The following is a 12790-nucleotide window of genomic DNA, read 5'->3' as shown; positions in this document are numbered from 1 at the left end:
GAGAGCAATCATTACTTTATACTAATGATGGACTTAAATGTTAAATTTCATCTATTAGTATAAATGCTAATGAGATGGTCACGCCCAATAATTTCAGCCTCACATTCAATTTCTTTCTACTTTCTTCTTCTCTCATCTTTTACTCTCTTTCCTTCAACCACAATACCTTATCAAATCAATTTACAAATCTCAAGTAGGTATTGGAGCACCTCAAGATCAAAGACTGATTGCTAAGAGCTTGTCAGACTACTGGCATCATCAATGCCAATTGTTGACATCAGCATGTCATATGGTTAATTCAACCTTCATGAGAAGAAAACCCAAGATCTTGATAGTATGCAATTTTAGACACATTTTCTTTCAGACTCGCTGGAGACTGTCATCATGTTTTTTTAGATTTTTGTTGTAAAAGTCAAAAGAACGCAGATCTGATCTCTTGATTGATCCATCTGTATATGTTTTTCTTTTTGGAGAAAAGGTGAAGTATGTATTTCATTAATCTATCATAAAAAAGAAGTCACTGTACAACAAGCAGTACACAGGACACCAAATAACATTTTTCCTACCAAGCAAACATTTTGCCCAGTATTTTTTTGAAAAACAGAATCTACAGCTCCTCCCATGTTTTTAAAAAATCTGCCATTTCTCACTTGCCAAATACACCAAAAAACAACTGCTCTATCATATTCCAAACCAGCTTTCCTGTTATATGGGGTTTTTTGAACAGCGGTTGTTCCATTTTATTTGCCTGATATTTGTGGCTAATCCAGACTTGGTTTAATCTCAATCAGAACCAAATCCGTTGGATTGTTTACCCCTCTTTTTATACCAAGATTATTGACTATGAAACCTGATAGCAGCAATTTCCTGGAATGGTCTGAGTTCACAAAAATGTACATTTGGGAGTCATGGAAGGATGGGTTATTTCACACAGGAAGAAAGAAGCAACCCCAGTCAAATAATCTCAAATCTCAATTACTCAAAGTGGGCTCAAGAGAACTTAATGGTCATGTTTTGGCTGGTTAGTTCCATGCAACCACACAATGCAAGGAACTACATGTTTCTCTCTACAGCCAAGGACCTGGAAATAAGGCAACTGCCATACTTACAGGCTCAGAACACTGCCAAGACATAATAGTTGCATAGGGAAGTCAACAATATTCAATAGGGGGAGAAGTTTGTGGCAATGCATTTTTCTTCCCTTTAGTCTTTGTGGGAAGATATAGAGCACTTAAAGACTCTAGAGTGGAGGGATCACCTTGATGGTTAACAGTACAGGAAGCATGTGGAGAAACACATTGTGTTTGGTTCCTTGGCTGGATCAAACTTTGAGTTTGATTTCACATCACAGCACATCTTGAACAAAGTTGTTAGACATTCTATAGCATATTCCCTTTGTTAACAGATGTCCATAATACAAGTGTATATTTGTCTTTGTAATTAACCTATTAAGAGGTGGCTGATTAAGGGAATAGTTGTAAGTTTCCAGCTTCTTATATAAATAAAAATGCTAAAGGATGTGTGAAGTGAGGAAAGCACACCCTATTCAAACAAGTTCTTCCTTCTTCTACTCCTCTTCTTCCTTCTATTCTTCACTTTTTAAAAATTTCTTCAGTTTTGCACATTCAATTTATCAACTCCCTTGCCAAAAGAAAGAAAGCCATAGGGCTACTATTCTACTAAGATTCATACACATCTGAACACTTTGCAGTGATATCTACTAAGCCCAAGTAGAATAGTGGTCCTGGAGATAATTATGTGATATAAGTGGATGTTGTCGTATGTGATTATTTTAAGAAAACAAAGCATGCCAAACATAGATGTTAGAAGCTACATGAGTTAAAACCAGACAAGTTTAATGGAGCAAAGAAGAGCAATGCTCATGTGGATACTAGTGCTAAGACTCCTATATCTACCTCTACGTTTAAGGGTTCTAGAAGTGGAGATGTTTTATCAATAGCTTTTCTGACTTCTAGAAATTGACAGACTCAGGCACCATGTAACAAAACCAGAAGATAGTAGTAGTACGAGTTATCCTGGCCCTGCTGGTCCCTCAACAGCCTTTGCTAAGCTAGGTAATTCTTTATCCTATCATACTGCTGCACCCAATTCCTTGCTTATTGACTTGGATACTCCAGACCACATGACATGCATGTTATCCTATTCAGTTCATATCATCTCTCCTCTAGTAGATATAAAATTACTATAGCTGAAGGATCCTGTACATCTATTTCTTGTATGAGTGTGTCTGGTTGAGCAATATATTAAGGAGTTTTAAATAATTAAAAAGATAATTGCACAGCACATCAAGGTGAAATTTTCCCTTTCAATAATTGAACTAACTCAATTTAAAGAAGAAAAGAATGTTGTACATGCTCTCTGGATCTGAATAGCTGTCCTTATCAAGTATCTTTACAGCAACCTTTGTTCCATTCCATTTAGCCACTCGATATGTGCCCTGTGCAGGAAAATTAGAACAAAGTATATCCATTATGAAACCACCTATAAGGAAAAAAATTGTTCTGATGAGGTACCAACACAAGAGCCCAACAGTTTTTGAAGCAAGATAAGAAAAGTAAAAGGATGTCAATCACTGCGAACTCACAATCATGCCAAGAATTTTCTTCTAAAAAATCCCTTCAAAGAAAAGATAGCTATAAATACTTGTGATGCAGAAATGACAACTGAAGGCCCAACACATTATTTACTTTAATAAATTTAATACACCAAATTATGCAATAAAAATATATTATAATATACCACGACAATAGAAAACTTTGCTAGCATGAGCTTGTCTTGCACTGCCAATCCCAAGCCCAAATCAAGGACCAAAGTATCAGTATCAGGTATCGTATTGGACAACTTAGATACAGATGCACCATGGAAATGCAAGGATACGGACGAAAAATAAAGAAAACACTTGGATACACTAGGGAAACACAAACAAATTCCATAAATACATAAATAACACTAAATTTAAAATCAAATAGCCACAAATAATGTATAAATACATAGAAAATGTATATTTTAATGGTATATATGAAAGAATATATTATAGTTAATATAACAGGATGCATAGATATCATACAGTTTTATTGATAATGCATCCATCAAGAGTCCAAGACACATAATGTATGCACATATTATATTTTAATTGTTATATCACTTTTTTTTCTATTTTACCATTTTTACATTAACAAGAAACTCAACCAAATATTGAATTCTCAAATGCAAATGAAAACATCAATTAATAATTTATAAAAATATATAATCTCAATTTAAAATATATCAGATCTATTAAAATTTCTAAGACGCATATCATATGGAAATTTTTAATTACTAAATAATTATTCCATTATTAATATTTTTGTTTCTATAATTTTTCTAAATTAAAAACCATTTTCTGATATAAATGTTGATTAGTAGATTTGATAGATACTCTTTAATATTAAATAGTTCATATGTTGTAATTTAAATATACTTATCTATATGGGCTTTTCGCATAAAAATTAACAGAGTTACGACTATTGACAAAATCAGATACCTTTTAAAAACAATTCAAAAACAATGAGTCATACGAAAAGCTTATTATTTTTTGCCAAATTGCCCCATATTAAAATCCCACCCATTAGGCATTAGGCAAAACTTTACTTTCGTTCTTTCATTGTCTCAGTCTTCTGTGTCTTTCTTTGTATCTCCCTCTTCTCACTTTGTTATGGTATTTGTTTATTTCTCTATCATTTTTTTGGTATTTTTCTTGTATGTTGAAATGAAGCTAGAGAGGCTTCTATATTTGCAAAAAACGTGGTTCGAGCTCTTTACTATGGGGAGATAGGATTTGTGTAGCCAACCACAAATATCTCCTACAAGAATTCCCTCTACACTTCCTAGACAGTAAAAACCCTAGAAGTTCATTGTTGTCTCACAACTCTACGTGTTGTTGTAGTCATGGAGATTGCTAGAATGGTGAAGGATGTTTTGCCTCATGAGTTTGTGAAGGCGCACACTGCTCATCTCAAATGATCGGGGAAGATGAAGCTTCCTTGCTAATATGGTGAAACACCATCTGGCTTGTGTAATTCCAGATGGTTTCTAAATCTATAAAACACCATCCGGTCTCCACTATACTGGATGGTCTATACACTTTTGAGAATTGTACAGAACCTTGTGGTTTATTGTGTTCTAGGTGTATTTGATAGTGTAACTACAACAAGATCATCTGGGGAACAAATGTTTGCAACTACAAATGATGTTCCAAAATTGCAAGCAATCATCCAATCTTTTCAATGTTAGACGGTTTGTGAACCTACGAGAATCTTTTTTTTATCAATAACTCTGAAAATTTTCATTAATTAAAATGCTTTAGGATACAACAAGAAGTTGCAAAGATATCAACATAGAAGTTGACATAGGACAGAATTACAAATGTGCCCAAAACATATATGTACTTTGAACCCCGTGCTTTGCTAAGCTATTAGCCAAACTGTTGACCGATCTCCTAACCCAACCCACCTTAATCGACATATTCCTTGACATCCATTTGAACCTTCTGAAATCATTCTTCAGCTACCAGGTCACTCCTTCCCTTTTCTACAACCATTTTATCACAATTTTTGAATCTCCCTCGATGATCAATCTATTAATCCCCAACTCTTTGGCCTTCTCAACCCCATATACTACAGCTAGAAGCTCTTCCCTAGCCACATCACCCTCCTCCACAAGACCGGAGAACAGAGCAATAATGGAGCCATTTTCATTTCTAATGCCCCCCCTACCTGAGGGGCCTGGGTTAAACTCCCATCAAAGTTTAGCTTCTTCCAACCCTCTGTTGGAGGGGACCAGGTCTTACACACCTGCTGCCTCATAGATGTTGAAGCAGCAAGTAGAAATCACGGATTGCAATTTTGGATAAATTCCCTGTGAAGATAAAGAAGAAGGTGAAGAGTTTCAGCAGTAGAGAAAAAAAGAGGAGAAGAAACGGAGTAGAATGTCAACCAGAATTAAATTCGTTCTGGCCAACCTCTCTTTGTATTATATACTCAACTTAAAAGAATAAGAGATTACAAGAATGACCTTACTAGGGCGGCAACTTAAGTAGCTGAACAGATACAACTTAAAAACAAAAACTAATGGGCCTAAAGCCCAACAACTTCCTAACTTAACAACTTAAAAATAAGAAATAAATAACCAGGCCCAATAACTAGAAATCGGAACAACTCAACACTCCCCCTCAAGTTAGGAGTAAATTTCACACATTTCCAACTTGCATAGATCATGCTCCAGCTTGTTTCTTGTAGCACCTTTTGTGAGAACATCAGCAAGTTGCAGATCAGAAGTAATGTATGGGAGACAAACTTTCCTACAAGTCGCCCTTTCTCTGATGAAGTGTCTATCCACTTCAATGTGCTTTGTCCGATCATGCTGAACTGGGTTATGGGCAATGTTAATTGCTACTTGATTATCACAGTACAGCATCATAGGTTCTTCTGCCTTTACACCAATCTCTCCCAACAGGGAACGGATCCAGAGAAGTTCTGAAACTCCATGTGCCATAGCCCTATATTCTGCTTCTGCACTTGATTTTGCCACCACTATCTGTTTCTTACTTTTCCACGAGACAATGTTACCCCCAACAAGGGTGCATACTCCTGAAGTAGATCTCCTGTAATCAAGGCATCCTGCCCAATTAACATCTGTATAAGCCTCTAGTTTCAACTGTCCATGTTCGGCAAACAATATGCCTCAACCCGGGTGTCCCTTCAAATAAGCAAGAATCTTGTCAATAGCCTCCCAATGCTGGACTTGTGCAACATGGGTGTAGGGACTTACCACACACACTGCATAAGAAATGTCTGGTTTTGTCATACACAAGTATAGCAACCACCCCACAAGTCTCTGCTATCTCCCAATGTCTTTTACCATCTCGCCCACTGATGCATTAATTCTGGGGGTCGGGTCAATAGGAGTACTGAACGCCTTTGTTCCAAGTCACCATTCAAGAAGGCATTCTTGATGTCCAATTGGTGAAGATCCCAGTCAAGATTTGCTGCCAAGGAAAGGAGAATCCGTATGGAGTTCATCTTCGCTACAGGGTCAAAAGTCTCTGCATAGTTCACTCCATATACCTGTGTGAAGCCTCTTGCTACCAGTCTAGCCTTGTACCTTTCAATAGTTCCATCAGCTTTGTGTTTCACTGTGAACACCCACTTACACCCCACTGGTTCCTTCCCCTCAAGAAGATCTACAAACTCCCACGTACCATTTTTATGTAAGGCATCGATTTCTTCCTGCGTTGCATCTGTCCATTCAGGTTTTGACAAAGCTTCTGCCACGGTCTTAGGGATGGGAACACTGTCCACAGAGGAGAGGAAGGCACGGTACGAGGGTGAAACATGCTCATAGGACACAAAGTTAGAGATAGGATGATTAGTGGTACAAGATCTAACACCCTTTCTCTTAGCAATAGGAATACTAAGATCATTGGGGACATGTGAATCAACATGTAAAGGAGCAATGGGAGCAAGTGTACCTAGCTGATGAGACGGATCTGCCTCGGGTGAATCCGATGATGTTGGTTGCATAGTGTCCGGCTCCACAGCTCTTGAACTCTGTTGGCTCTTATGACGACGATGGAAAACCTGGAACGGAGGAGGATCGGGTAAAGGAGGTAGTTGAATCTGAGTCGTCGCCTGTTTCTCCTCAACCCTACTCTCCCCCTAAGGAGAAACTGAGAAGAACGGTTGACTCTCAATGAATGAGACATCAATGGAAACATAGTACTTACGGGCAATGGGATCATAGCAACGATACCCCTTTTGAGATGAGGGGTAACCAAGAAAAACACAAAGAATAGCTCGGGGGTCAAGTTTACCACGAGTAGGTGATAGGTTGTGGACAAAACGACACCCAAAGACACGCATTGGAATGGTGGACAGCGGGGTTGTAGGGAACAAGAGCTGATGTGGGGCCTTATACTCTAGTAGCCGAGAGGGCATGTGATTGATGATATATGTCGCACACAATACTGCATCCATCCAGAACTGTTTCGGCACATTCATATGAATCAACAAACCACGAGCAACTTCGAGTAGATGACGATTTTTTCGTTCAGCCACACCATTTTGTTGGGGTGTCCTAGCACAAGAGCTTCGCTGAAGTGACTCACTCGAAGCAAAAAACTTCGTGAGATCACTATGGAAATATTCCTTTGCACTGTCCGACTGGAAAATATGAATTTCCGTTTGGAACTGAGTGAACACCATGCGTTGGAAATCTTTCACAATTTGTGGCACTTCATCTCGAGATCGCATAGGACAAACCCAAGTGTATCGAGAATAATCATCAATCAACGTAACAAAATACTTATAACCAGCCGCAGTAGGTAGAGTAACAGGGCCCCAAACATCAGAATAAACAATATGAAATGGAAATTTAGATCTTTTATTTCTTAAAGGAAAAGAGCTTCTACAATGCTTACTCAACTGACAAGTTTGACACTGTAACTGACTCACTGACAAGGACTCAAAAATCTTTGGGAACATAACTTTTAACGACTCAAAAGAAAGATGACCTAAACGACTATGCCATAAATAACCCTGATTCTCACTCGCCGAACTTGTGGACTCAGTCGCCACTAGACCAACATTATTCTCCAACACGTAGAGACCATCCACCATGCTTCCTCTACCAATCGTCTTCCCCGAGGTCAAATCCTGAAACACACATGAAGACGGAAAAAAAGTGACTGAGGAGTTCAAAGAGTGAGTAATACTACTAATGGACAACAAATTAATAGGTAATTTCGGAACATGCAGGACATTTGGAAGAGTAAGGCCAAGTGGGAGAGATATGGTGCCTCGGCCAGCTATGGTAGAAAAAGAACCATCAGCCAGTCTTACCTTATCTCTCCCAGAGAGAAGGTTATATGTCTGGAACAAATTTGACTTACCGGTCATGTGATTTGAGGCTCCAGAGTCAATAATCCAAGGTGAATCAGTAGTATGAGATGACACATGGAAGACTGTGGCATTACCTGATGTAGACGCAAATGAGGTAGAAGGAGTAGGCCCAGAATCCACCTGGCGGAGAGTCCTACCATACAATTCCAAATGTTCACGGAAAGAATTGATAATATCTTCCTTAGGGTCAGAACCGGGATGTCTCTCCTGAGTTACGGAAGGACTAGTCTCTGTCGATGCCAGATAAGCTGAGTTATACCTTCTTTGATTCTGTTGGCCTGGTTTCTTGCCCTGATCCGGTGCTGACTTCTTACCCAAATCCTATGCCCATTTAGGTTTTCCATGGAGATCCCAACATGTATCTTTAGTGTGTCGTGTCTTCTGGCAGTGAGTGCACCAAAGCTTGCTCTTATCTTCTATTTTTTTCTGAGTGTCACCCCTTTTAAAACTACCTCCGACATTTGTATCTGAATTTCCCCGGACCGCTAGGGCAACTGACTCCCCTTCTACACCATTCATCACACTTCTTCTGCTTTCTTCTGACTGCACCAAGGCATACACCTCCTGGACTGATGGCAAGTCTTTACTACCCAAGATCTGTACCCTGATGGACTCATATGACTGATTCAGCCCTAGGAGAAAGGCAAACACGCGTTGCTGTGATACAAGTGACTTATAGGCTTTTGCATCTTCATCACACTTCCAATTCACATTCTGATAGTGATCAAGTTCTTTCCATATTGATGTCAAATCAGAATAGTACATCGAGAGACTCCTCTCTCCCTGCTTGCAAGTAGAAGATTCTGCTTGTAGTTGATATATCTTGGCATAGTGTCTCTGTTCTGAATAAGTGGACTTCACTTGTTCCCATATCTCACAAGCAGTTTCAGCCCACATAAAGGTCTTCCTTACTTGTGGCAGCATTGAAACCAAGAGCCAAGACATCACCATACTGTTCTCTTGGTCCCACCTATCATGCTCAGCACTTCCATACTTCGGTTCCTTTACTCTCCCATTGATGCATCCTATTCGCCCCCTAGCAGTGATGTAGAGTTTTATCCCCCTAGACCACTCAAGGTAATTCAGACCATCAAAGGGAATGACAGCCATGGGAAAGCTCATATCCATTCCCCCACTCACTCCATTGTGGCTCCCTGAGATTTCTGAAGTAGCAGAATTCTCAGTCGACATGGTCAAGCAGTTACTCAGTCCCACACATCAGATTTAGGACCCCTCCTTACTCCACAAAGTAATGCTCCACTCAGTTCACACCCACACACTAGGGTTTACCAACCAGATTGTGCACAAACAGTACCAAATTCTAGACAAAACTGAGGTAATATTCGGCAGTTTCAGACCTGCCTATCAGAATTCTAGAATGTCTAACAACCACTAATCAGCAGGAGAGATCCTTCTTGCTTATAGTCAACTCAAACCATTGAGAGGACAGGTCAGCATTGACCTACAGTTGTCTTAACACATCAACAGGATCACACGATCCAAGACAACTAGGGTTACACAGGTTCAATAGCATTCAGCCGCCCCAGATTCATAGGGTTTTCACTCGGCCCATGATCAAGGAGAGTAAAGAGGAGAAAAATAGAGGAAGAACTGTACCAGTTGTAGCTATCCTGTAGTCCAAAATCAGATTTCCTTTCTGCTAGTAGGGTTGATCGATCTTCTCTTGACAGTAGGGTTGATCGGTCTGCTCTCTTTTAATCAGTATTCCTGCTCTGATACCATCTTGGCAGTGTAGCCAGCCAGAGATAGGTGAAAGAGAAGAGAAGAGAAGAGAAGAGAAAAGAAAAGAGAGAGTTTGCAATGCAACAGTACTGGCGGCGCCAGTGTTTATTTAATATATATAGGGCGACAGAAATAACAAGGGAAAAGACCCATGTGACCCTGAGTACAATAACAGACATAACAGAAATAAAAAACGAAAAAAAAAACGAAAAAAAAAACACTTTAATTGGACAAACAGGCCCTAACAACTGCAACTAAGTTATTCTAACATTATTCCAACACTCTTCATTTCTCTGTCTTGCTCATCCATCATCCCTTGGGATTCTTTTGCATCTAACTCCTCAATCTGAACCAATAATCTAGCTTTTACCTCGTCCACTCTTCCAAATTGAACCTTATTCCGTTCTTTTATTTTGCCTCTCAACCTTTTTAATTTTTTTGTGGAATCTAACCCCATCCCATTTCACTTCTCTCAACTCTTCACTCCACCATTCCTTAACCTTAGGCAAGAAGTCCGGGTGTGTCAGCCACATATTTTCAAACCTGAATGGTCTAGGTCCATTACCGAGAGGTTCTTGCCCTACTTCTATAGGGTAGTGATCAGAGGTTATCCTAGGTAGGGCCTTAGCCACCAAACCTCTCCAGTGGCTCTCCCAACCCTCATTAAATAGGAATCTGTCAAACTTTGAGCAGATTGGGTTTTTTTGGAAGTTGGACCAAGTGTAGGTAGCCTGTAGTAGAGGAGGTTCCCGTAACTCACAGGAATTTATGAAGTCATTGAACTTCCTCATACTAGTTGTAATGGCCTGCCTAGGATTATTTGACTCATTTGTAAATCTTATTGCATTAAAATCACCCCCCAAACACCAAGGACCTTCCCACAAACCTTGAATCCCATGAAGCTCCTCCCAGAACTCATTCATCTCTCTGTGATTATTTGGACCATACACATTTGTTAGCACCCAAGTAAATCCATCTTCCACCATTCTGAACTTTAGGGATACAGTGAAGTTTCCTATTAGCTCCTCTATTGGTTCTCCGAAGTCCTCCCTCCACAAAGTTACTATTCCCCACGAGGCTCCCCACGACGGAGCTGAGCACCATCTTACCCCTCTTATTTTCCAGATCTCCCTAACCCCACCTTCTATCCAGTTCAGCTAATTTTGTCTCCTGCAACATCACAACATCAAGTCTTTCTCTTCTAAGTAGCTCCTTAATCGATCTCCTTTTTCTGGCACTACCCAAACCCCTTACATTCTAGCTTATTATCTTCATTACCTCTCAAAAATTTAGCCCTCCAGTAAAGTGTTCCTTCATTTAGAACCCTTCTTTCTTTCCCCTCTACCACTGAACTCGATATCCCCTTCGATGTCCATTATTAGTCTCTCTACTTCAGACTGTTTCTTCTTTTTCCTACCCTTGTTTCCCACTAACTTCCTATTTTGCCCTTTATTTCCTAATTCCTGCCCCAATTTATTGGTTCTTGCCTCTGATTCAAGGTTTTTTGGAGCCACCTCTATCATTTCCTCCTTCTGTTTATATTCCTCTAGCAGGGCACAAATCTGCTCCCAAATCCATTCTAACTCCTCTTGTTTCCTTTCTAACAACCCAACTCTCTTCTCTAATTGGACTCCATCATTATCAATGGCCACTTCCCTACTACCAGTTGGTTGGTCTGGTCGGGATTCCAGGACATCTGTTACAGGCAGAGAACCCAAGTTAGTATCTAAAACCAAATGTACAAGCTTACCTGGAATTAGCATAGATGGTTGCATGTGGACCGGTTGTTGGGTATTAATTCTTGGAGTCAGGACTAGGCCCTTCCCCTTTTCCGAACTCAGCTGTGGAAGCGGACTAGGTACAACCAATACTTCCTCACCCTCTACAGTCAAAGAAGCTTCACTTCTCTTTCACTCTGCGTGAATCCTTAGGTAAGGCTCCAAGTTTGATTCCTGTCTCTCTGGCCTAATGTCCTGACTAGGCTGCACATATGGGACGGACTCGTTTATTAGCTGGGATGCACTCCGCCTTCATCACCCCAAAACTGAATTGGAACTATAGATGTGATCATCATGCTTCTTGCAATCTCAACAATGTGTCTATTCTTCCTCTCTGCAACACCATTCTGCTGTGGATTGTAAGAACAGCTGCTCTGAGGGACAATACCATATTCTAGCAGATATGAAGCAAGGTGTTTTTCAAAATATTCCCTAGCATTGTCTGATCTGAACACCTTTATTCGTATCCTAAACTGTGTTAGCACCATCTGATGAAATTGCCTCATTAAGGATGGTACCTCATCTCGAGATCTCATTAAGTAAATCCAAGAATATCGAGAGAAATCATCCGTAAATAAGAGAAAATATCGATAACCACCCATAGAAGGAACATAATAAGGTCCCCACACATCAAAATGAATAACATCAAAAAGAGATGAACATCTTTTATTATTAGCTTTAAAGGAATGTCTACAATGCTTTTCAAGTTGACAACCTTCACACTCCAGACTTAACAAATTAACAGACTCAAATAGCTTTGGAAACAAAAAACTCAAAGAAGAAAAAGGCAAATGACCTAAGCGATTATGCCAAAGCATAATCTGACTCACAAATCCCGACTCACTATCCCTGCTGACATGATGACCCTAATGAGGAGGAAGCACATCTAGGTGGTAGATTCCATTCACTTCACAACCACTCCCAATCATCCTCTTTGAATCCAGATCCTGCAAGATATAATGACTAGGAGAAAAAATTACTAAACGATTCAGGTTCTTAGTCGAACTACTAATAGATAATAGATTAGTACTCAATCTGGGAACATGAAAGACAGAGGGAAGGGAAGTGGTATCACTAATCTTGACAGACCCCTTCCCAGCAATGGGAACATAAGATCCATCAGTTGTGGAGACTGTCTCTGCCAAAACAGAGCTGGTAAGAAGAAAAGATAGTGGAACTATGGGTCATGTGCTCTGAGGCTCCAGAATCTATAATCCAAGGAGGTCCTTCCTTACCTGTAGTAGAAACATAATTTGCAATGGTATGTGAACTACCTGTATGAGCAAAGAAAGTAGAGTGTGCTCCACCAAA

The 12790-nt window shown here is 39.8% G+C and overlaps 1 protein-coding gene across 2 annotated transcripts in view; it reads right to left on the bottom strand.

Moving 5' to 3' along the window:
- The window catches only part of LOC148845909 (integrin-linked protein kinase 1-like), a 73392-nt gene that overhangs the window by 52265 nt on the left and 8337 nt on the right, over positions 1–12790 (bottom strand). For both annotated transcript variants that reach the window (XM_088956031.1, XM_088956032.1), the window contains exon 4: positions 2373–2458. In XM_088956031.1, coding sequence (XP_088812157.1) covers positions 2373–2458 — 86 coding nt within the window. The remainder of the gene's footprint in view (positions 1–2372; positions 2459–12790) is intronic.

This window comes from Nelumbo lutea, chromosome 7 (assembly GCF_056320005.1).
Source record: "Nelumbo lutea isolate HS-2025 chromosome 7, American lotus-T2T, whole genome shotgun sequence".
Classification (NCBI taxonomy): Eukaryota; Viridiplantae; Streptophyta; class Magnoliopsida; order Proteales; family Nelumbonaceae; genus Nelumbo; species Nelumbo lutea.
The sequence above is the reverse complement of the archived record's forward strand: the minus strand, read 5'-3'. Positions and strand labels throughout refer to the sequence as shown.